Genomic DNA, 25,350 nt, shown 5'->3' with positions numbered 1-25,350 from the left:
TCTATATACATATTAATTACTAAATAGCAGAAAGTTATCTCCATTAGATAAAAACAATTAAATTTAATGAATTAAGTTTTCTATTTGCAATTATGTAGTAAAGAGAAATCATTTGTTATTTTTAGAATGCCATTATGACTTGATTATAGATATCAACATATGAAAATGTTGACTGAGCCCAGATCCCTTAAATGGAATGGAAGACTTTAAAATTCAAACCTACTTGTAGAAATTCAAGCACATTTTCATTTTCATAAGACTACAAACGGTCTGTTCAAAGCAGACTTTGTTTAAACAATTCAGCTTCACAGAAGAATAAACATAACCCTGGATTAGTAACTTGCTCATAGTTCTTTTAGCATTTTAGCTGACATTCATGCCCAGCCAACATTCAGGCAGTGTTGAGCATGGGACTTGGGTTAGAGTTCTGATTCTGATGCTTACTGCCTGCATAATACTAGGTCATAAGACCCACCCTAAGCCTCAGTTCCCCATCTGTAACATAAGGGTTTTGGTCTGGATCCTATAATCTATGATTCTAGGAATAACTCATCCCATGAGAATGGAACACTATGTGAAAAGTAAGCTATTTCACTAGTATTCTTTCTGAAAGTTTTTAGTTTAATTTGGCTCTGTTTTTAAATAATGCAATGTTGTGAGTAACATTTGGAATGTTGTGATTATTATTTGATGTAATGTTTCTTGAGTACCAGCAGTATGCTGCACAGAATTATAACATAACCAGTTTCCAGCTGCCACTAGAAAGAAATCCATTAGCTAGGCCATAAAGATAAGGACAACTTAAGACTGAATGCACTGTTTAAAATCAGGTTTTCAAACATGAATAAAACACAGTAAGGGGGGAGGCAAAATTAATCCACGTATTTGATTAATTAATGTATAAAAATTATCTGTACTCTATCACATGCAGGATGTGTACTTTAAGAGAAAAAGGAGTAAAGTGTACCCAAAGTAGTCATATCTCAATTATCCAGAACAATTAGAGAATAAATATTCTGGGTAAGTGAAATTTCATGATAAGTGAAGATTGACATTTTTTAGCATGGAAACTCTTTTTAAAAAAAAATAACATTTTACCTTTTTCCCAATTACATGTAAAGACAATTTTTATATTCTTTTTTTAGTTTTGAGTTCTAAAATCCATCCTTCCATCTCCTCCCCTCCCCACTCCCTGAGATGGTAAGTAATCTTATATAGGTTATACATGTGTAATCATGTAAAACATTAGCATGGAAATGCTTTACAAATTTTAACCATTTTTGATTTTGTAAAAAAAAAAATCCTTTTGAAAAGTGTCCCACATTTCCTAGACTCATTGAACAAAGTATACATATACTTCATTATGTTAGAACCTGTGATTTCATTGGTGTGAGCCTTCCTTTCTCCACTGATGCCACTTGAAGGCCCTTCATGTTTTAGATGGCTGTGGCTAACACACACAAACGCACACACACACACACACATCCCATCACCAGTTCACCAACTCTCTAGTGATGAACCTCTTCTAAATGAACCACATTAGTCCTTAAGGATAACTAACACAGCATTCAAATCTTTTACTTTAGGGCATCCAAATTTATAATGGTCTGCTGATATCAAGTCCTTTCATATACCCATACTATTATGAGAATGAGGCAAAGATCTCAATGTTGCCTGCACGTCTTCTTTCTGTTTCTCATTGTAATGTCCTGTCAGTTCCATAGATATGGGGGCCTCAAGCTACACCATGATTTGGAAACTCAATAGGAGAAGGTGTTAATCCTGCATCTAGGTTACTAGTCTTCTGGCTGGGATATAGTCAGTGACAGAGAGCAATGAGATACCTTGATTCTGTTCTTAAGTCCATTTCCTTTTGGAAGGTAATCATTGTGGCAACATATCTGAGTCCTGGGACTTTTCTCACCTATTCTCTGTCTCTGTAGCTCTCTGTCTCTCCCTCTCTCTCTCTCTAATATATACATATATAAATAAAATATACATACACACGTATATACACATATATGTATTCAAATATATAATTAAAATATATTATGGATGATGAACAAATGAAAATATATATTAAATGAATTAATTTAAACTAAATGAAAATATATTAGAATGTATATACATATATGTATATTATGTACATATATGGACACACATACACATATTTAACATTTAACAAGACACTGTTCTAGGTGTTGCAGGTCATACAAAGAAATATAAATCATGGCCCTTACATCCAAAGAATTCACAGTCTTAAATAACAATATGTGGGATAGTACAAAAGATGTCAAAAAGCACTTCAGGTGCCCAGTGAGTGGTATTAGTGCTAAGTGCTCACTCTGAGCTAGGAAGACTTCAGAGAGGGGGTGAGCCTCCTTTTAGATCAGAGATCATAGGCTTCAGAAACAGGTTTACATAGTGAATAAAGAGCTGGCCTAGAAGTTGAGAAGAGCTGGTTTCTGGTGCTGCCTCTTAGACATCCCAGTTGTGTGGCCCTGGGAAAATCTCCTCATATCTCAGGGCTAGACAGCTCTCTAAGACTACAAATTGCAGAGATGGTATTGACCTATATTAGTAATTTCACTGGCAAGTTTCCTCATCAAGGAATTCTCTTTCCCATTGAAATCACAGGTCCAATCCCTATGCCTATCATAGGTTTTAGAGCTGAAAGGGACCTTAGGGATCATCTGGTACAATTCCCTCATATTTACAAAGAAACTGAGATCCAGAGAAAAGAATGTATTTTCCTTAGGTTATACATACATAGGTAGGTAAGTGGAAAAGCCAGGAATACCTCACAAACTGGTCTCCTGCTTTTTACTTACAAATCTCAAGTTGAATGGAACTAAAACTTGAATTTATTATTATAACCCAGGTAATAGTTTGTAAGCACCAGATCTCTGTAGGATTCTTTTTACACCTTCCTTCCTAATAGTCCTGTATATTTATCAGAGTTTTTGATGTTCAGTCATTTTTCAGTCATGTCTGACTCTTCAAGACCCCTTGGGTTTTCTTGGCAAAGATACTGGAGTGGTTTGCCATTTCCTTCTCCAGCTTATTTTACAGATGAGGAAGCTGAGGCAAAGAGGGTTAAGTGACTTGCCTAGGGTCACACAACTAATAAGTGTCTAAGGTCAGATTTGGACTCGGGCTCCTCCTGAGCTCCTCCATGGCCTGTAACCAATTCATATTTTTCTTGGAAGCTTTTGATGCAGACGTTTTGACTTCTGCTGGTTCCATATTTTGATCCTTTTGGTCCCCAAAAAAGGATTCTAGGGTCTGATTGTGCTTCCTCTGCTTGTTCATCTTGCCAGCCAATTACTTGACTTTTGAGCTCTTTGCCAGTGTAGAACTCTGCTTCCTGAGTGGAGAGCTGTGTCCCAAATTGCTGGGGTTTTTGCAGTTGTCAGAGATCTGAGGAGGGTGCCCTCTCTACACCCACCACAAGCTCTGGCACACTGGCCACACACCCCAGAACTACCATGCAAGACTGCAAACCAGATCCAAGCAGGTCAAAGCAAGAATGATTACCCTTTGAATGGTCACTTGGTCCCCCTACAACCTGCAGGCCAGGAGCTCTGGAGGGAGCCACAGGACAGCAGCTGCAGCCATTGTGCCTCTGCCACCTCTCACCCTGGGGCAGGGGCCAGACCATGCTCTTCTCTACCCAGTTCCAACAGAGTTCCCTACTGACCTTTTACTTTCTCTTTGGTGTTTATGGGTTGAGAAGTCTGGAAACTGCCACAGCTGCCAGTTATTTACTCTCCTGAAGCCTGCTTTGGCCAGTCTGTGCTGCTGGTCAGGGCCACCTGAGGCCTGGGCCCGGGAAGCTCATACAGGACTGCACTTGGCTCCCAGCTAGTGAGATGGTTCCTTTCTGCTGGCCTTCCGGGCTTCCTTCAGTGCAAGATTTGTTTCTCTCTGTTATTTTGTGGGTTCTGTGGCTCTAACATTTGTTTAGAGTCATATTTTGCAGGTATTGGAGGTGATTGGAGCGAGAGCTCAGCAGGTTTCTGGTTTTACTCTGCCATCTTGGCTCTGCCCAGATTTGGACTCATGAAAATGAGTCTTCCTGATTCTGGACCCAGCAGTCTATCCACTGTGTCACCTAGCTTGCCCATTTATCAGAGTGATAAGCTAATATGATTAACATCCTTGGCAAGCCAGTGTTTGAAAAGGGAACTGTATATAGTGTCAACTATATATAGAGCATGACTTACCATGGTTAAGAAATAAGACATTTTCTTAAAAATGAAATGTTCAAGGCCTTCATGTCTTTTAGTGTGGTGTTGGCCATGTGGCAGCATCTTGGCATTATTGAGAACTCTAGTGGGGAAATATCATCATCCTAGAACTCAGAAGTCCTTGGTCCTAGTCCTAACTCTGGTCCCTGCTAGCTGTATATCCATGGACAATGCACGTCACATCTTTGAGCCTCAGTTTCCTCATCTATAAAATGGAGGTAATAAAACTTATCATACCAGAGTGTCAAATGAGATAACAAATGTGTATAAGACATTGCACAAATCTCATACAGTAATGATTGTGATAATATCAATTATTTTTTAAACATTGAGCTATCATCTATACAGTGTTCTCTCCTCTCCATGATGACAGCAGAGCTGTATTTTAGCAAAGCTACATCCTGTTCAATTCAATGAACATATGTTAAGTCCTCCAGGTCACTGTAAAGTGTGTGTATATATATATTGGTCCAATAAACAATCCTTAGAAAAATCTTTTATATGGTTGTCATTTGTTTAACCTGAGATTGCTATGGATTTTGCAACTCACCCATCAGATACATGTACCTCTTCAGTTTCATATGCACATCATGATGTCGAGTTTTATATACTTCCCTTTTCAGTCCGTCATGAAATGTTGCAGTAAATTGTCAATTTATTTAACAATTTAACCTAATATTAGGCCCATAGGCAGGATTAGCTTAGTGTGTCGGTATCTTTTGGATAGCTCAGTTTTTTTTATCAGATAGAAGATTTGGAAACGTAGACAGATTTTTATTTGCAACCTTGAAAAATGTAGATATATAGTTGTTGTAGTTTTTTTAATCTGCTTCCTATTAAATATGAGATAATGAACTTCTCATTTATTCCAGATGCTTAGGGAGTGAAGTTGTTCTGAAAAACTAAATATCTAGATAACTAAGTATATACCACATCAGAATTATCAATTCTTTTTATTTTTTTTGCTTTTTGGAGGGTGGAAGGCAGGGCAATTGGGGTTAAGTGACTTGCCCAAGGTCACATGGCTAGTAAGTGTTAAGTGCTGGGGTCAGATTTGAACTCAGGTCCTCCTGACTCTAGGACCAGTGCTCTATTCACTGAGCCACTTAGCCGCCCCAGAATTATCAATTTTCAACACTTAGAATATAACAGAATATATAGCCCCCTCCCCACTTCTTATTAAATTCCTTCTCTGATTACTCATAATGATATGTGGGCAAACCTGGATTCTTAAAGGCTATATCATTGGAACAACAACTTTGGCTAGGTTCTGTGAAGCTGGGAAAGCTTAGTATAGCCACCTGATTACATGTCTCATGTCAGAGAACCAGCCTAAATAAATTTGGCGAGGTTGGTCACAAAAGAGTTAGTCACCAAGTAATTTTGTTTTGGGGTTTTTTTTTTTGGAGGGAGGTGATAGTAGGGGCCAGAAAAACTCATGAAAAAATCTAAGGCATTGATGAATTGTAATCTATATTGGTAGAAGGAAGATGCAGAGGGATAAGGTTTGTAGATAAATTATCAAAGAATTGATGCATGATACATAAAAAAATATCCTTAGCACTATGGAATGTAAATTTATCTTTCTTTGGGGATTAAAAGGTTTTGGTTTTTTTGTTTTGTTTTATTTATCTTCATCCCAGAGAACCTTGGGGCCATCATTTTATACATCAGTTATTTTTGTGTAATAATGTAGATGAAGAAGGTGTAGGGGACTGGGCTGTGCTCATCCTGTGACCCGACAACGAAGTAGCATGTTTGAGTAGATCCCTCCAGTCAGTTCATTTACTTGTCAATTAACTGCAGAAAATAATTCTAATGATTGAACCTCTCTCGTTGTTTGGATTCTGGGAAAGAGAGAATTGACTGTACATGGTAGGGAGCTGAAACGATTCAGTCCAAGAGAAGGGGAAGAGGTTCTTTCCAATTTTTCTCGTTCCAGTCGGTCTCCTTTCTAATTAGTACAGCTGATGCTCCATCACCATCAGAAAAGACTGAACCATGTTCATATTTTCCTTATCTCTGAGAATTCCTCATGATGATCTCTTCCAGTTCAATGGTTATCTTTATCAAGCTGCCAGTGTTTAGTCTGAGGTGGCTCTCCATTCCACAGGAAGATGACAGAGAATGAAAATTGCATCCCTAAGTTAAATTAAAATCTGGATATCCCTTCCTAGGACCTACAATAATCAGATATGCAAGCTGTTGGTTTGTATGTCCTATTGATTTAATATGCTTCTAATCAGTACATAAAGCTATAGGCCTGCAGTGTTAATTTTTCATATGCTTACAAAGTACCCTTTGATTTTCTGTCACACGTTAATTACAGCTTTTTGCCATTAAATAGGAAGCTTTGTGTAAACTAATTACTAGGTAATCATTGTCTACCGCAAGCGTGCTGTTTGTACCTTTTATTTTATTCTAAAAATGCACAGATCTCACAGTCTGGGAACACTCTACCTTCCAGCCATTAGCTCTCACTAATTCATAGCATTATTGTGTTAGGATTGTAGGAGTTGTAATTGTTGTGGTATCAGTGCTGTTAATTACCGGAGTAAACAGTTGAAATGGTGCCAAGGTCTATTGTACAAGGCAGAGAAAAGGAGGTTTAAATGTTACTTCCACCATCTGGGGACCGGAGGAGAGGCAAATGCTTGAAAACAGCAGTGAGGCAAGATCAGATCTTCAGCTCCAGGGTTTTAGGCCATATGGATCTGGAATAGTTTGAATCAATTGAATTTAACTGCCAGTTTTTAGCAATAACAGCGCGGAAGGAAAGGATGAAGCAAGAACAGTAAAAGATAAAAGAACTTGGCTAGTGTTCCTCTGTCCAGCAAGTACTTGTCGATGCTCTTTGGGAAATGTTTATTTTGTGAAAGACCACAAAGCAGGCCTGCAGAGAGTGACAGAGGGTACAGTCCAGATGAGCCTGGCCATCGTGTGCAGTGAGAAGCGTGATATTCTTAAGTCCCTTGTCCTTCTTGCCATTCTGACAGCTATGCTAAAGGAGGTTATGATGCAATTCTGGCATTTAAAAAAAAATTCAGACTTGTGCAATGTGTTCAATTAATTTCTCTCACTACAAGCAAACTAGTTTAAAAATCCATTCAGTTTTAAGGAAGTAAATAAGAGTGAATCCATCTATTTCTAGCTCATCTGTGCAAATATCAAGGTGTAGAAAAATTAAACTAGCCAAACAAATAAGGAAAAGAGTGGCTAAAGACAGGTAGGTATACATATAATTTTGTGCTAAATTAGAATATGAACCCTCCTAACTTTTTTTAGTCATAATTCTATAGAAATGAAAAATCAAGCAAAAATAAAGAACATTTCAGATTTTTTTATTTTCAAGTAGAGAGAAAGCAGGAATCAGCACATGCGCATGCGCACACACACACACACATACATACACACATTTAATACATTCATAATTCTCTGGATGGGAAAAATAATTTATTTTCAATAAATATACTTGCTGATTATATTGACTGCAAATTCATGATTTATTTTTATATCATTTTGAAATGGAGTTGGATATACTGGGTTGATATGGTAGATTTCATATCTTTTATCATTTTCTTCTAAATTTTGCTGTGTCAAAGTGAAAGCATTTTTTAAAAATCACAGTTGCTTGCCAGTGTTACTATTTTTTTTTTTAAATATCATTCAAAGAAAATGGAGGTATCTTTCTTTTTCTAAACCACCCTGGATTATTTCTTTTTTATTGTTCTCTTAGCAGATGTTGAAAGTTGTTCAGGGCACGGTGTAAACAATCCTTTTAAATAGAGATATCCCAAATAGTCGTTCATAACAATGAACTCAAAGCCATGTGTGTGGGTTTTTACGATGATGGTTTTGGGCTGGGGTAGCTGTGCCCCGCTTTTGTGTGTGCAAGCAGAGCTCAATTTAGAATCTGAAGAAGTGCTCAATCTTTATATATTGAAATCCCCAGCATGCCGAGTGACAGCGTGAGCCTGAAAGGAAAACCATGGCCCCATGTGGTGTGGAAAAAACGGAACAGCAGTTTAAGTGCTGGAAAGTTGAAAGAGAACTAACCTTCATTCGCTTCTGGTTGGGGAGAGCGGTTGTTTTGTGTTTTGTAAGTGAGGCATAGCATATGTGCCTCAGTTGGACAAAAAGCCTCTTGAGTCAAAGCGACCCCTAGGCCCCGTGTGTTGATCCAAGGCAGAGGCCTTGATAATGAGGGACAGACCCCTCAAGAAGCAGCGAGTCGCTAATGCTACATAAGTACAGAATTATATACACCGCATTCTTACCATTCTGTTTAATGTGAGCCTCAACCGCAGCCAATCGCTTGCCACCCAGCCGAAATGGGCCATTAGCTATCGAGGGAAAATTGTCTTTGCTGCTTTCAGCAGATGGAGCAAATATTTTACAAAGCAATTTTACATACCAAAAACATTTGTGTTCCTCGGTAATGGTGGCTGTTTTACATTATGGTACCTTCTACAGCAGCATAATTTTCCATCTCATCGGAGGCAAAGTTGGCATTTTTGATTTTAAAATTCTCAATTAACAATTAAACACAGAGTATTAAAACAGTCCTTAAACTTTAAGTAGGTGTGGGAAGTAGTTTATGACTTCCAAAGACATTTTCATTTTTCCTTCATCCCCTCAGCATATTTTTACACTCTAAAGAGGTTATGTCGGGTGAAGGGCTTACTGCAGGGAAATGAATGAGAACTTTCAGTATTGATGCCAAAACAAAGCAACCCAACATACAGGTCACTGGCCAACAATGGCTTCACATTCCCCTGTCATCAGTTAGACCCCAATCCCAAGAAGCCATGATTTGTAGGTATAGAATTTATTCCTTGAGTATTAGATAAAGCATAATGCCAGTGGCATTCAACCTTCCCACCTGTGCATATAGGAATACTAACATTTCTAAATCCAGCTCCCATGTTGGGAATCACAGCTAAGTCAAAACATCATCCAAAAAAAGGAAAAGAAGTGCAAAAAGAAAAAAAGAAAAGAGGAAGAATGCAAATAAGATCCAAATTTGGGGAGTCCATTTGTGTTCCTTTTTTGAACTTGGCCATCCAGATAGGTCAAATCTACAAGTACCACCACTGTGTTGTGACACCCTTTGGAGATGGCATCATGGAGCAGTGGAAAGAATAGTCACTTGGTAGTTGGAAGATACTGTCACTTCCAGCTTTGCCACAAACTAATTATCAGCCTTGATCAAGGTACTTTCCCCTTTTGGGTCTTAATTTCCCCACCCAAAAAATTTGGAAGTCAAAATGGATGATTTATAAGACCCTTGTCTTGGGCTAACAATGTATAATTTCTTTCCAGGTCACTGTCTTGCCTTTCTATATTTATGCTGATCTTTAGCTTCTTTCCCCCCCACCCCATATCTTATTATCGGAATACTATAAAATAAGGTCTTTTTTTCCAAAAGACAGAATTTGGATTGAATCTTGAAGGAAGGCAAGAGGTGATGGTGAGGTGGGAAAGCATTCCAGGTATGGGGTGCAAAATGGCACCATATGTCTGGATTCCCCTCTACCACATACTCAGAATTAACATAGTTGACAGAATTAGCTCTTCAGAAGTCACAATTGCTTTAGTCTTTGTGGGCAATGTTCAACTGAACATTTTTCATTTCTATAGATCCAGAATTTCATACAATAATAGAATCATAGATTTAGAGCTAGAAGCAATCTTAGAGGACCTCTAATCCAACACCTTCATTTTATATGTGAGGAACTGAAGTGATTTGCCCAAGGTCACAAAGGGAGTAAGTGATAGTTGGATGCCCTTTCCCTAATCCTGGCCTTTTTCCAGTGATGGGAAGCAAGATCCAGAAGAAAGAACAACAATCTCTCAGTTGGCTGAAATTCCTCATGGGTTTAGGGACCCCCCTCAGATCAAGTAACCAGAGATAGTTTCCTCCACTATGGAAATCAAAGTTAGTAGATGTTGACTCCAAATGTGTAAGTATGTATATTAGGCAAAACTTGAACCAGCCTTAAGACCGAGGAAGGCAAGACTAAAATTGCTTCCAGACTAGATACAGAATTGTGTCTGCCCATTGTCCCCAAATCATTCACTAATGCTAGATAGCTATCAATAGCGTCAACACAATTGCAACTGAATACAAATCTGGAATTAAAGTTTTTAATGAAGTTTATTTTTTAAATCTTAACAAGTATTTGGTTCCTATAAAGCACAACTCTTTTTCTTTGGAGCAAACCAAAGTCATTTGCTCAGTATCTTTTTTTCCATCTCTTCCTCTCTTTCCCCCCTTTCCTTCTCTTTCTCCTCTTCCTTTCTCTCTCTCCCTCCATCTGTCTTCCAATGAGGGATTTTCTGACTAATAAACAATAAAAACTAATACTGATTTGGCAAGCGCCAGACTTAGAGACTGAATCCTGTCTTATTACCTGTGTGACCCTCAACAAGTCACTTAACCTCACTGTGACTCAGTTTCCTCATCTGTAAAATGACAGAGTTGAACTCAGTGACCTCTGAAAGTGGTCTTCCAACTCTAAATCTATGATTCTGTGATTCAGCATCTTCCTGGAATGAATCACTGAAAAACTAAACTTGTATTGGGGGCAGCTGGGTGGCACAGTGGACAGAATGTGGGACCTAAAATCAGAAAGACTCAGCTTCCTGAGTTCAAGTCTAACCTGAGATACTTACTAGGTGTGTGACCCTGGGAAAGCCATTTAACCCTATTTGCCTTAGTTTCTTCCTCTTTAAAATGAGCTGGAGAAGGAAACGGCAAACCACTTCAGTATCTTTACCAAGACTGCACCAACTGAACAACAACAAAATTTGTATTGATGAGACATATCACTTAACTCCTTTGTCATGATAGTGTCACCTTCCTGAGATTTGAATTCCCTCTATAATTACCCTCCACATGTGGTTGTCCACTCTAATTCAAGACCTCCTGTGCTGGGGAACTTCTTTTTAAAAGATGCTCTAATTAGAAATCTCTTCCTTGACTTGAGTCAAACTACACCTCCCTATAACTTCCATTTTGGGGTCCATGAAAAATAATGAATGAATAAATGAATGAAAAAATATTTACTAAAAAAAAATCCCAAGGCGGCTAGGTGCCACAGTGAATAGAGCACCGGCCCTGGAGTCAGGAGGACCTGAGTTCAAATGCAGCCTCAGACACTTAACACAAAACTAGTAAACTGACCTTGGGCAAGTCACTTAACCCCAATTACCCTGCCCTCCCTCCTCTAAAAAGCCAAAAAAAAATTTACTAAGTGACTTGAAGTCAGGAAGACCAGAGTTTAAATCCAACCTCGGATACTTAGACTGTTTGAACCTAATCAAGACACTTAACTGCTCTCAGTCTGTTTCCTCATCTGTAAAACGAGGATTTTACCTACCTTACAGAGTAGTTGTAACATCAAATTTTATTTATATATATGTACAAATGCATATACACACATGCACACGTGTATATATACACATACATATATGCATGTGTATGTATATGTGTACACATATATGTATGTTTATATGTGTGTATATATAGAGAGAGAGACTCTGTGTGTGTGCTTTGCAAATCTTAAAAGTTCTATATAAACGTTACCTACTACTACTAGTATTATTATGGGAAGATGAGGATTCTGTCCCACCTGAGTCTCCTCAAGACTAAATATTTCAGTTCCTTCAATCTATCCTTGCATAACATGGTTTCCAGGCCTCCTCACCCCCCTCATACTCCTCTGGGCATACTCCACCTTACCAATGTTGCGTGGTCTTGCCACGGTGGAGTACAGTGAAAATATTGCCTCCCTCATCTTCTACTGCACATCTATTAATGCAACCAAGAATTAGATTTGCTTTTCTGACTGGCCCATACAGCCAGGTGGCCAGGTGACACAGTGGATAGAGTACTGGCCTTGGAGTCAGTAAAACCTGAGTTCAGACTCAGCCTTACACATTCGCTAGCTGTGTGACCCTGGGCAAGTCACTTAACCTTTGTCTACCTTTATTGGTAAAACAAGGATAATAATAGCACCTACCTCCCAGGGTTGTTTCAAGGATCAAATGATATTTAATCAAATAATATTTTATTTGATATTTGTAATAGTTGATCAAATGATAATGGTAAAGTGCTTAGCACAGTTCCTGGCAAATAGTAGGTGCTCTATAAATGGTGGCTCTTATTATTATTGTCGTGGCTATTGTTGAGCCAATGAGCTTACAATTTCACTACAACCTCCTGGTCTCTTTTCACAGGAACTAAGGTCTAGTCAGCCACTTTTCTCTAAACCTGTCATGGAGCAAAAGAACAGGTATGCAGAATTAGCTCAAAAAGTTAGCCTCAAAGTGAAGAGAGGGCATTCAGAAAGAAACAACAAAAATAGATAGGCCCAATTAGAAACAAAATTTAAACTAGGAAAGATGGATCCAAAAACACAGTCGAGGCCCTAAAGTCATCCACGGAGTGAATGAAGGACAGACTGCAGATCCTGGGGCAGGCTGGGAAGCTGATGGAGAAGAAGGGCACTTGCTGCTAGTAGAGGGGTGAGGTTTAGCTAAACCCCTGGCCTCCTGAATGCACCCACCCTGCCCTGAAGGCAGGCTTTGACAAGCCCACATCTGGGGGGAACCAGACCTAGTTATTCCACAGGCAGGTGAGTTTTTTTGGTCCTAGTGCAGGTCTTTAATTCATTCCATGAAAGGTGAAGAAAAAAAAATACTGAATAATAAAACCTAGTTTAACCATCACTTAATCTCTCTAGGCCTCAGCTTCCTTACCTTTTAAAGGAGGCAGGTTGGACTAGATGACTCTCTGGCCACTTTCAATTCTCATGCTATGACCCCAAGGACCTTGGGCAAATCAGTTTTCCTATTAGAAAAATAAAGATGATCAGGGTGGCTAGGTGGCGCAGTGAATAGAGCACTGGCCCTGGAGTTAGGAGGACCTGAGTTCAAATCCAACTTCAGACACTTAACACTTACTAGCCGTGTGACCTTGAACAAGTCACTTAACCCCAATTGCCCTGCCCTCTCCCCTCAAAAAAAAGGGGGGGTGACGATCAAGTTCAGGAAAAATGAAAATGTTTTGGTACTGAGGATACAGACAAAAATGAGACTTTGTTCTCAAGGAATTTACATTTTATTAGGGGAAATAACCTCTACTCACATTAATATGTAAATATTTAATATATGCAAAGTACACACAAAATGTAGGGACTTGAGGCAGTTCATTGGCTTAGATGCAGGGGATAGAGTATGGGGCTTGGAGTCTGAAAGACCTGAGTTTAAATTCTGCCCAAGACACTTACTAGTTGTGTGACTCTGGGCAAGTCACTTAACTTCTGTTTGCCTCAGTTTTCTCACCTGTAAAATGAGGATAATAAAGGATTGTTGTGAGAATCAAATAAGATAATAATTATAAAAACACTTAGCACAGTGCCTGGCACATAGTAAGCTCTATATAAATGTTAGCTATTATTATTAACATTTCTCAACCTTAGTTGTTTTTTTTTAATTGTAAAATGAGGATAATTATAGTACTTACCTCACAGGGGTATGGTGAGGCTCTAATGAGATAATATCTGAAAGGCAGTTGGAAACCCTTAAAGTCCCACAAAAATGCTATTACTGTTTCTTTATTATTATCATATACAAGGTACTTCTTGTTCAATCATTTAAGACATGTCCAACTCTTCATGACTCCATTTGGGGTTTTTGTTTTTTGGCTTTTTTTGGAGAAGGGAGCGTAGGGCAATTTGGGTTAAGTGACTTGCCCAAGGTCACATGGCTAGTTTTGTGTTAAGTGTCTGAGGTCAGATTTGAACTCAGGTCCTCCTGACTCTAGGGCTAGTGCTCTATTCACTGCACCACCTAGCCGCCCCAATTTGGGGTTTCTTTGGAGTGGTTTGTCATTTCCTTCTCCAGCTCATTTTACAGATGAGGAAATTAAGGCAAATGGGCAAGTGACTTGCCTAGAGTCACACAGCTAATAAGTGTCTGAGGCCAAATTTGAACTCATAAAGACAAGTCTTCCTGTCTCTAGGCTGGGCACTCTATCTACCGCACCACCTAGCTGCCTGTATCCAGGGTACATTCAAGGTAATTTAGGCAAGGAAGCATTGGCACCCGGGGAATCAGGAAAGACCTCATGCAGGAGAAAGTGCTTGAAGAGAACTCTGAAGCAACCTACAGACTCTTAAAAGGAGAAGGCAAGGAGGAGAGTACATTACAGGCATGAGCAACAAACTGCAAAACCATGGAGATGGGACATGGAATGTTATGTTTGATTAACAACAAAAAGGCTAGCTTCTCTGGACTGTAGAGTGCATGAAAGATAATAATATGTAATAACCCTGGGAAGGTGTCTGCAGTAACTGATCACAGTCATGAAGCTTATAGAGTAGGGGTCATCTCCACACTTTGGGGAAATCACCTTGGCAGCTGAATAGAGGATAAACTGAAAGTGAGAGAGACTATGTGGTGTATGATGAGTTTATGATTTAACCAAGGCTTTCTTTTTTTAATTAATTAATTAATTTTTAGTTTTCAACATTCATTTCCACAAGATGTTAAGTTACAATTTTCTCTCTCCCTGTCTTTCCTCTACCACCCACCCCAAAATAGCAAACCTACTGAATACCCCTTCCCCAATCTGTTCTCTCTTACATCCTCCCCCATAACCCCCCTGACTTTCTAGTAGGGCAAGATGGATTTCTATACCCCAGTGTAACCAAGGCTTTGTTCCTTCCTTCAAGCTCTCTTACATGATACTGGTAGCTGGTCCTCCTGTGCTATGGTTTCTTCTGGCCACAAGCATACTTCAGCCTTGATATTTTCAATGGCCCTCCTCGCCTTGAGTCCTTCTTATAACATATAAAACGAGCCCATCTCCAAAGAAGAGATGAGTTCTTGCTTTTGATGTATTAAGCCTGTCTTTCAAAAAAGGTCCCCAAGAGAAAACACTAGAACTATTCTGCCATAGAGGAAGGCATTATTCTTTGCATGAAATATTGCTGCAATTCTTATTACTTGATCTGCCACTATAAGCAGCTGATCTTGGCTCAAGCATAGCCCGTCTGCTCAGCACCAAATACCAAATCCTCAGCAGAAATGGGATCCGTAAGGATAGCCTAGGCAGCAGGGGACATGGATGAAGGCCCTGCACAAGGTCCCAGAATCAAGAGCTACAGGTCATACCATATGTAAGCTTTGATAGTAGGACCTATCTAAATCAAATCCTTTTTCCCTTTATGAACTGATGTAGAGTAAAGGGAACTAGGAAGAATAATTTATACAATGACAACAGCATTATAAGGAAAAACAACTTTGAAAGACTTTAGAATGTTAATTAGTGCAATGATAAGCCAGGAGTCCAGAGGGCTAAAGCTGAAATATGCCACCTACCTACCACCTTGCAAAGAATTTAAAATAGGTTTGAAATGCAGAATGAGACGTACATTTTTGGACATGGCCAATGTAGGAATTTGTTTTGATGCACTAAGAATATTTCTCTTTTTGTTGGAGGGGGGAAGACAGGGCAATTGGGGTTAAGTGACTTGCCCAAGATCACACAGCTAGTAAGTGTTAAGTGTCTGAGTACGGATTTGAACTCAGGTTCTCCTGACTCCAGGGCCCATGCTCTATTCACTGCACCACCTAGCCGCCCCACTATGTATATTTCTTATGAAGGTCTTCTTTTTCTTTTTTTTAATTATTTAATTGAAAGGGGACAATGGGAGGGAAATATAATAAATACTTGCAAAAATAAATTATTTTAAATATAATCCTCTTCTTCTTTACCTACACACACACACACACACACACACACACACACACACACACACATACTCCAACTCATAAGAATTGAACATTTAATACTATGGCATCTCTCTTCCCTCTGCCTTTTTCCCAGAGTTTATCATGTCCCCAAGTAGGCAAGCTCTGTTGAACCCTCCACGTTCACCACAATCCCCACTGCCACAATTGTATATCGCCCTGCCAATGCCTTCAGCTGTGTACTTCTCATGGTGAGACATGATTCATTCTCCAGATTCCTACAGCAAAATTTCCTCTAGGATATTTGCTCCCTTGCTGTGGTATTTGTGAAGAGAAAAAACACATGGTGGCAAAGCGGAATGGTTCTCTCTCAGAGTAAAAGAGATGGCATGGCAGAGTGTCCAAATGCATCACAAGCGGTATTATTGTAATGAATTCTTTGCCCCCACACAGCGTCCTACATCTGAGGAGATCACTTTATAAATGTCAACTCATTAATCTTCCTAATACCCCTGAGACACAGGGATTCCCCATCAAATCAGTGCAGGAGGAAATCACATATCTGAAGGAGCTACCTGGAGTTCAGCCCTTTAACAGCCTGGTCTCCATTTGAGATGATATGTGTCTTCTTTGTTCCATTACTCCAACTATGAAAAACCATGTCCTTGCCATTTCATCAAAAGATAGGAAATAGAGGTTTCTAACTCTCAGAATCCTAGGATGCTAGAATTAGGATGGACTCTAGAGGTTCTCTAGTCCAACCTGAACATGAACAGGAATCTTTCCATATAACTTCACTCACAGAGAGTTCATCAGATTTTGAAAACCCTCAGTGGTGGGCAGCCAGCTGTTTCCCAAGACAATTTATTCCATCTTTGGACTATTTCAATTGATAGGACGTTTTTCCTTTATATCAAGACAAAATCTCCCTCTCTTCTACTTTCACCCACTGGTGCTAGCTGTCCCCTCTGGGGACAAAGAGAGCAAGTCTAATCCCTCTATCACATGACATCTCCTCTAATATCTGAAGACAGTTGATGTATTTCTCCCTATCCTCATTCCCTGACCTACCCACCCATTCATCTTCTCTTATCCAGCCCAAACATGCTAGTTCTCCAAACCATGCGCCATGATCTCCAGTTCATCACTTTGTGATGAGGTCATCTTCCTCTGGATATACTCCAGCTTGTCAGTGTATTTCTAAAAACATGGTGCTCAGAATGGAACACAGTTTTTCAGATATGATCTGGCCACAGCAGAATACTGCAGGGCTATCTCCTAGCTTGTTCACAGAATCACACAATACCATTGATGGCAAGAGGCTAAATGGAATCCAACTCTTACCTGAACAAGAACCCTCTTTACAATCTCCCACCCACCAGGGGATCATCCAGCTATTGACTAAAGACCCCCATGAGATGGAATCCATTCTGTCCTGAGGCCACCCATTCCACTTTTAGATAGCTGTTAAGGTGTTTTGGTTTTTCTGAATGCTCTCTAGTTTATTAACATCCTTCCTAAAATGTGATGCCCCAAAATTAAAAACAAAAAAAAACTCCATTACTCCAGTTGAGGTCTCTCTTCATGCAACCCAAGACGCCATTAGATTTTTTTGGTCTCCATATCCCACTGTGGATGCATATCCAGTTTATGGTCTTCTGGAAGCCTTGACTTTTCCTTTATAAAGCCATCCTCAATTGACCTCTGAGATTTTTACCCAGTGCTCCCACTTTGAACTCTGGATCCAAGCAGAACAAGTTTAACTTCTAGCTCCTTTCTCTCATTTGCAAGTTGCTCCTGGGAACTTAATTTTGGGAAGGGGACCAACTGACTTTCCTTCATTCCCCTTCTGGCTCTGCTTCTGACTCTGAACTTAGACACCATCTCCTCCATCCCCTCCTTTCGATGCATCCTCATCTGCCATTAAAATGTAAGCTCCTTGAGCTCAGGTGCTGTATTTTTTTGGCTCACACTTGTATCTCCAATGCTTAGCACAGCATATCACTATATCAGTCATTTCCATTATTTCTGATACTTTGTGATCCCATTTGGGGTTTCCTTGGCAAAGATACTGGAATGGTTTGCCATTTCCTTCTCCCGATGAGAAAAAGGAGGCAAACAGGGTTAAGTGAAGCATCCAAGTTCACACAGCTAGTGTCTGAGGCCAGATTTAAACTCATGAAGATGAGTCTTCCTGAATTCAAACCTGACCCTCTATTCACTGTGATACCTAGCTGCCTGGCTCATAGTAAGAGATAAATGTTCATTGTCTTGCTTTGGCCTTACCTGTTCTACAACACAGTCCTTCAGATACTTAAAGACAATTATCACGTCCCTTCTAAGCCTTATCTTCTCTACACTGAACACTGAATGTTGCCATATCCTTTAACCCATCCTTGTTAATTTGAATCCCCTAACCATCCTGGTTGCTCTCCACTGGATGCTCTCTAGCTTAGTGGTATCAAATTCAAATTAAAACAGGAGACTTAAGAGCCAGACTACATGTTGACTTAGAAAACCACATATTAGTACTAGCTGTTTTATTGTATTTTTATTTATTCTGTTAAGCATTTCCCAATGACATTTTAGTCTGGTTCAGCCACATTCAGCCCACATGTTTGACCCCTCTGGTTCAGTTCATCAATGTTTTTCCTAAAATGTGATGCCTCAAACTGAATCCAATAATCCAGTCATGGTTTGAGTAGGACATACTACAATGGGACCTACCAATTGTCTGTCTCTGAAAACTAGGTCTCTCTTAAAGCAACCTAAAAACACATTTTCTGGGTGGCTAGGTGGTTCAGTAAATAGAGTACCGGCCCTGGACTCAGGAGGACCTGAGTTCAAACTCAGCCTCAGACACTTGACACACCTTCTATGGCACCACCCCCCATATCCATAACCTTTTAGACCAAAGTGCTCCACACCGGCCTGCATTGTTTCCCCCAATTAGAACATAAGCTCTTCAAGGGCAAAGAGTTGCTTTGCTTTTATATCTGTGTATGTATCCACAGAGCTTGACACTTAACAAATAATTAACAAATTGTTTTTCATTCATGATTCAAAACTGACTTTGGGAAGTCACTTAACCCCAACTGCCCCCCCAAAAAAAGCAAAAAAAACAAAAACAAAAACCTACCTGTTCATAAAGTTTCACCTTTGGGGCAGCTAGGTAGCACAGTGAACAGAGCAATGGCCCTAGAGTCAGGAGGACCTGAGTTCAAATCCAGCCTCAGACACTTAACACAAAAATTAGCCTTGTGACCTTGAGCAAGTCACTTAATGCCAATTGCCCTTCAAAAAGCAAAAACAAACAAACAAAAAACATTTGCTTTTTTTGGTTGCCTATTACACTGTGAACACAAATGTTGTTTTCTTCATTGAATACCAGTGAAATTGATTTTTTTAAACCCAAACTTAATGCATTACTTTTAACCCCATGAAATGGCACCATCTTATAGTTAGCTCTCAGTTCTAATCTGTACTTGTACCACCTTGATCTGGAATGCCTTCTAATATTCCACTAAGGAGTTGATTTGATATCTACCAAAACTGAGTCAATTTTTCCCAAATAAGACCAGAAATTAGTAGGTAAGCAAAGAAGAAAGCCCAGCTTTTCTAGGCAGTTGCACGACCTGCTAGGCCCCCCTGCTCTGACTTTTCATTCTCCTGAGCAGGTGGCTAAAGAAACGCAATGCTTCATCGTTCCAGCCTTGGGGCACTACATGAATCACAGGCAATTGGTCTTTTTCAATAGAAGAGAGCCGTTCAATCTGAAGCAGGTATAAAACAAAAAGGAAGATAGATGTAGATTAAAAGGTTTTAAGGAGAGGAGAAAGAGCTAGTGAGATAGTGTTCCTCACTCTATGTGCAGGACTGTGCAGTTTCTATGCTCAATTATGAGTGTTATAGTAGTTTGGGGAAATCTGGTGATTTATGTTAGAAAAAAACTGGGTGAACTCTTACATCATGCAGGGTGATAGGGTTGGGGGAGCAGTGTGGGAGGAGGTAGGCCTATTGCTTTGAGAGCAGTTTTTCTTTCTCTGGTATCGCCAGGCACTGGCTCACCACATGAGTCTGCTTTCCCAGCCCATCTTAACAGACCTCCCCCTACTGTGAAGTGAGTCAACCTGAACTGAGCATAGACCAAGGCACTCTGGCAGCTTCTCATGGCCGTTTTGTTTTGTATGTCAAGCATTTACTAAGCTAACCAAGGTGCTAAAATGACTGAGACTATACTACCAAAATCCTTAGGACAGTCCAGAAAATATCCAGGTTATTTTGACCTGTCTAAACCACTTACCCAGATATTTCCCCTGTAGTATTCAGATTTTTTAGATGGTATCAGATTCAAGATAAACTGAATAATTTAGATATTGCATTATATTAGTCCTTCAAGGATTTATCATTCATTTTGTCCAAATGGGTACTCCCTTCACTGACACAACCCTCTATAATTGAGTCTTCAATATTCTAAATACAAAATTTATATTAAAGGGGGGTGGAGGAGGATGGGAAACATAACTTTTGGTATTAGGGAATTGAAAATGAATTTTTATTTGTATGATTTCTAGGGTCCTTTTCTGCTCTAAAAAAAATTCTGTGATTGTAAAGATCATATGTAGCTTAGAGACTATCTTCTCCACACCTATCATTTTATAGGTGAAGAAACTGAGGTGCGATGAGGAACAATGACTTAGGATCATAGGATCTTAGACTGAGAGCTGAAAGTGGCCTCAGAAGCCATGTAGCTCAACCTCCTCAATTTATTTATAGGTGAGGCTCAGGGAGGTTAAGTAATTTGTTCTATCTTTTCATACAGGTGATAAATAGCAGAGCTAGAATTTGAACCCAGGGCCTCTAATTCAATAGCTAGCACTTTTTTTATTTTAAAATTTCTCAGCAGGGTTCTCACCATTAGATCCCAAACTAAATCTATGCTACCCAAAAGAATTCTAAGTTTTCCTCATCTGAATCCATGTATCTTATATCATATGAAAAGCATCAGTTCAGTAGATTTGTATCCAGAGTTTTGCCCAACTTACAATGGAAACAAAGTCTAAATGAGACTTCACTTTAAAATGTTTTGCACAATCTGAGAGAAAAGAGATCCGGAGCTAAAGAAAGCAAAAATAAGTTGTCCCGAAAACAAAAGTCTTTCACATTTGAAAAACTGAGTGCTTTGGGTTTATGGAAGGGTTCCTCTTGTGGTTTATTTAGGGGGGAGAGAAGAGGGGTCTGGGAATCAAAAGACAAAAACTCAGTGGTGTCTGAGTTGTTTGAGTAATTCTCATGACCATTCTAACCTAGAAGAAAGATAAGTGAATTATCTGAATACCTTGTTGTTGTCTTCAGTCATGTCTAACTCTTTGTGACCCTGTATAGGGTTTCTTGGCGAAGATACTGGAGTGGTTTGCCATTCCCTTCTCCAGTGTATTAAGGCAAACAGAGGTTAGGTGATTTGCCCAGGGTCACACAGCTAATCCGTGTCTAAGGCCAGATTTGAATTCAGGTCTTCCCTACTCTAGCCCCTGTGCTCTATCCACTGAGCTACCTAGATGCCTGCCTCTGAATATATACGTGGAAGGATTTCAGGGATGAGGGGAGGGCCCCAATACCCAGCTTCCCAACCCAAAAAACCCTTCTGCTCATTAGCTGGTGCTTAAAGTTTCAGCTTCATAATTTCTAGTATGTTGCAGGGAAAGAGCATTGGCCTTGGAGTCAGAGTTGTTCAGTCATTTCAGTAATGCTCAACTCTTTCTGACCCCATTTGGGGATTTCTTGGCAAAGATACTGGAGTGGTTTGCCATTTCCTTCTCTAGCTCATTTTACAGATGAGGAAACTGAGGCAAACAAGGTTAAGTGACTTGCCCAGGGTAACACAGCTAGGCAGTATTTGCGGCTGGATTTGAACTCATGAAGATGAGTCTTCCTGACTCCACCTCCAGCGCTCTATCCACTGCTTCTGCCTCCCTGATGTTTAATAACCCCGTAACCTTGGGCAAGCAATTTAGCCTCCCTGGCTCTCAGTTTAGTTTATTTGTAAAATAAGAGGGCTGGATCAGATGGCTTCTGACATCCCCTCCATTTCTAGCTCTACGGTGCTTCCTGTCTGAAGGGATTTAGGGAAGTGGGCCTGCTGAAGAGGGAAAGGGCACAGGATGAAGTGGGCTGGCAATGCCAAAGAAAAGCTTGGCTGAGCAATCTGTTTTATCAAAGGCTGGCCCTCCTAAAAATCATTGAATTTTGGAGCTGATTTTAGAATTTAGAATTTTAGACCTGAGACCCAGACTTCTTAATTTTATTTTGTGTCATGGGTCCCTTTGTCAGTCTGTTGGAACCTAATAACCCCTTCTCAGAATGTTTTTAAATGAAAAAAAAACCAAAATATATAGAATTACAAAGGAAACTAATTCTATTAAAATACATTATCAGAATTTTTTTAACCAAGTTCAAGACCCCAGGTTAAAAACTCTTTCCTTAGAAGTTATTTTACCCTGTCCCTCCATTTGGCGCATGAGGAAACTGAGGCTCTGCGAGGCTACTTGCCTGGTCACACAGCCTGTTAGTGGCAAAACTGATTCCCAGTTCAATATGCTTTCTAATTCCTTCTACTATAGATATACTCTTCATAATACAGCATAGATGAGTCAAACCACTATTTCTGGGATTTCAAGAGGGCAGAATACCTTGGAAATATACAAACCAAAAGAGTCTGGGAAAGGGAGGAAAATTTCAAAATGTCTTTTTTCTGACTCTGGGTAAACAGTAAGCACATTTTTTTTGCCTGTTGGAGGCCTGGTTTTTAATCACTCCACAAGCAGTTTTCATTTCTGTAGTAAAATTGCTTGTGGTTCTATTTAATTTGTTTCTGCAGGAGCCAGCTTTGGAGAGGATCTCCGAGGAGCTGGCGGGCATTTTAGCACAGCACGCACAGGCAGTCAATGAGAAACGATTCCCTACATGGGAAAAATTCCTCCATACATTTCTCAGTCAAGGTAAATAAGACTACAAAGTTTCTCCTAAGTATGGGGTAGCTGTACTCTTTCATTCTGAGTTTGGGGCCATCCAGGGCTGGGGAAAGGTTTGACTTGCTTAGCTGTGTCATTGAAAGGCGTTCATTTGTAACTGGCCCTCTGCTGTTTTTGAACCTCCCATAATATTTATCCAGCTCTCAGCATCTTAAGTAAATAAGAATTGACTCTGAAAATATTCAAATAAGACAACTCCAGGTCCAGATTTTCATTTCCAAAGCCTACACAGTCTGGTCCTTCCTTTAGAAGTTTCTTCTCTTCCAGGAAGAATAATCTTCCTTCTAGTCTTCAGCATTGAATTCAGGATAGATTGTTTTTAGATGAGGGTCCTTCTCCCTGGCCCAGGAAATCCAGAAAGCATATAATCAACCTCATCCTTTTAATTCCCAACTAAGCTACAAGAACCTTAAAGGAAGGGAATCACGTGTTTATATATCCTTAGATCCCCTACTGCACTTAATACAGTGCCTTAGTCCATCAAAAAACCTTCAATAAGGGTTTATTATGTGTCAGGCACTGTGCTAAGCACAGGGGATACAAAAAGGCTAAAACACAGTTCCTGACCTCAAGGACCTCACATTCTGATAAGGGAAAAAACATACACACAAAAAAGTACATACAAGATATATGCAGTGTGAGTGGAAGGTCGCTCAGAAGAGGCACTGGCAGGAGGAGACAGCTGACAAGGAAATCAGGAGAGGCCTCTTTCAGAAGGTAGAATTTGAGTTGAGTTGTGAAGGAAGCCAGGAAAGATTAGGTGGAGGTAAGAAGGGAGAAGATGGGTCATGTGAATGAATGAATGAATGTTCTTCCTCATCAAAAACCTTTTTATGGTGGAAACAAACATGATCTCAAATCTATTGATAATTGAAAATAAGACCTGATGCTTAGCTGAATTTACTAAACCTCTACCTTTTAAAAAGCTTAAGTAATATTGTGCAGGGTATAGTACAGAAAAGAGTTTATCTGTCAATCAGAAATCATTGATTAAGTGCTTATTGTGTGCCAGGCACTCTGTTAGTGCTAAATATATAGACACAAACTAAATAATCCCTGCCCTCAGAGAGTTTCCATTCTATAAGGAAAAACAACATTTACACTCAAAAATACACATAAAAACTAAATACACAGTAATTTTGAGAGGGCTGGCATGAGTAGGAGGAGAATATCTCATGGAAGAAGTAGCATTTGGGCATGGGGAATAGTCTATGCAAAATCACATGCAAGAGAAATGTAGTGTCATAAGGGGCACATTCTATAGTAATCCCCCTGAATTACAGTGGAAGGCAGAACCGCTGACAAGTACATATGCATTAATAGAAATCTAGTGTCCAGATCATGGGAAGTAATCATTGCACAGTATTTTGTGCTCACTGACTCACATCTAGAGGATCATGTGCAATTATGAAAGCTACATTTTAAAAAGACCATTGACTGAGTAGGCAATGTAAGTAACCAGATGATAGCAAACCATGGTGAGGAGTCTAGAAAATTTATCCAATGAGCTACAAATGAAGGATCTAGTTATGATTAGCCCAGAGAAAATGAAGAGAAGATCCAAGGAACAACTTTCAATGTTTGAAGGCTATTGCTTGTAAGTGGGAACTGATTTGTTCTACATTGTTCTAGAATGCTGGACTAGAATTGATGGGTGGAACTCAACACAACCAATATCTATTCAGCATCTACTATGCAAGGCATTATTATGTTGAATGTTTCTGGGTGAGCAAAGATAAATAAAAAATTATAGTCCCTATCCTTAAAAGTCTCACAGTCTAGTGTGGGGTGGGAGCAGGGCAGACAAGACATGTACACAGTAACTGTAATATAAGTCTGAATATGAAAAAGCACATCAAAAGATTCAAATGGATTGGTGGGAGAGATTTGAGGCAGTAGTTGTTACTTCTAGCTGAAGGTATTTTGGAAGTCACCAAGAGATAAATTTTGACTGAGTATAAAGGAGTACCATCTAACAAATAAAGAGGGTTGTCCATGAGTAGAACAGCTTATATTCTAGAATAGTGTGTTCTCCATCAGTGGAGCTATTTTAAAAGAAACTAGCTGACTGTCACTCAGTAGAGCAACAGAATGGATTCACTGAATGAGAAGTTAGACTAGAAGACTTTATAATAGCCCTTCCAACTCCAAAATACATTGATTCCCCAGCATAAGGCAGCCCAACTCAAACCATTAAAACCACATATGGAGAAACAATCAGCTCTAGCTCTCTCTCTCTCCTCTCTCTCTCTCTCTCTCTCTTTCTCTCTCTCTCTCTCTCTCTCTCTCTCTCTCTCTCTCTCTCTCTC

The 25,350-nt window shown here is 39.6% G+C and overlaps 1 protein-coding gene across 1 annotated transcript in view; it reads left to right on the top strand.

Moving 5' to 3' along the window:
* Positions 1-25,350, top strand: part of IQCH (IQ motif containing H) — a 141,599-nt gene that overhangs the window by 38,036 nt on the left and 78,213 nt on the right. Inside the window, exon 6 of the mRNA XM_069097512.1 lies at positions 22,888-23,008. Coding sequence (XP_068953613.1) covers positions 22,888-23,008 — 121 coding nt within the window. The remainder of the gene's footprint in view (positions 1-22,887; positions 23,009-25,350) is intronic.

This window comes from Petaurus breviceps, unplaced genomic scaffold, assembly GCF_028583685.1.
Source record: "Petaurus breviceps papuanus isolate PSGF00001 unplaced genomic scaffold, PetGlider_PUasm1.0 37, whole genome shotgun sequence".
Lineage (NCBI taxonomy): Eukaryota > Metazoa > Chordata > Mammalia > Diprotodontia > Petauridae > Petaurus > Petaurus breviceps.
The sequence above is the reverse complement of the archived record's forward strand: the minus strand, read 5'-3'. Positions and strand labels throughout refer to the sequence as shown.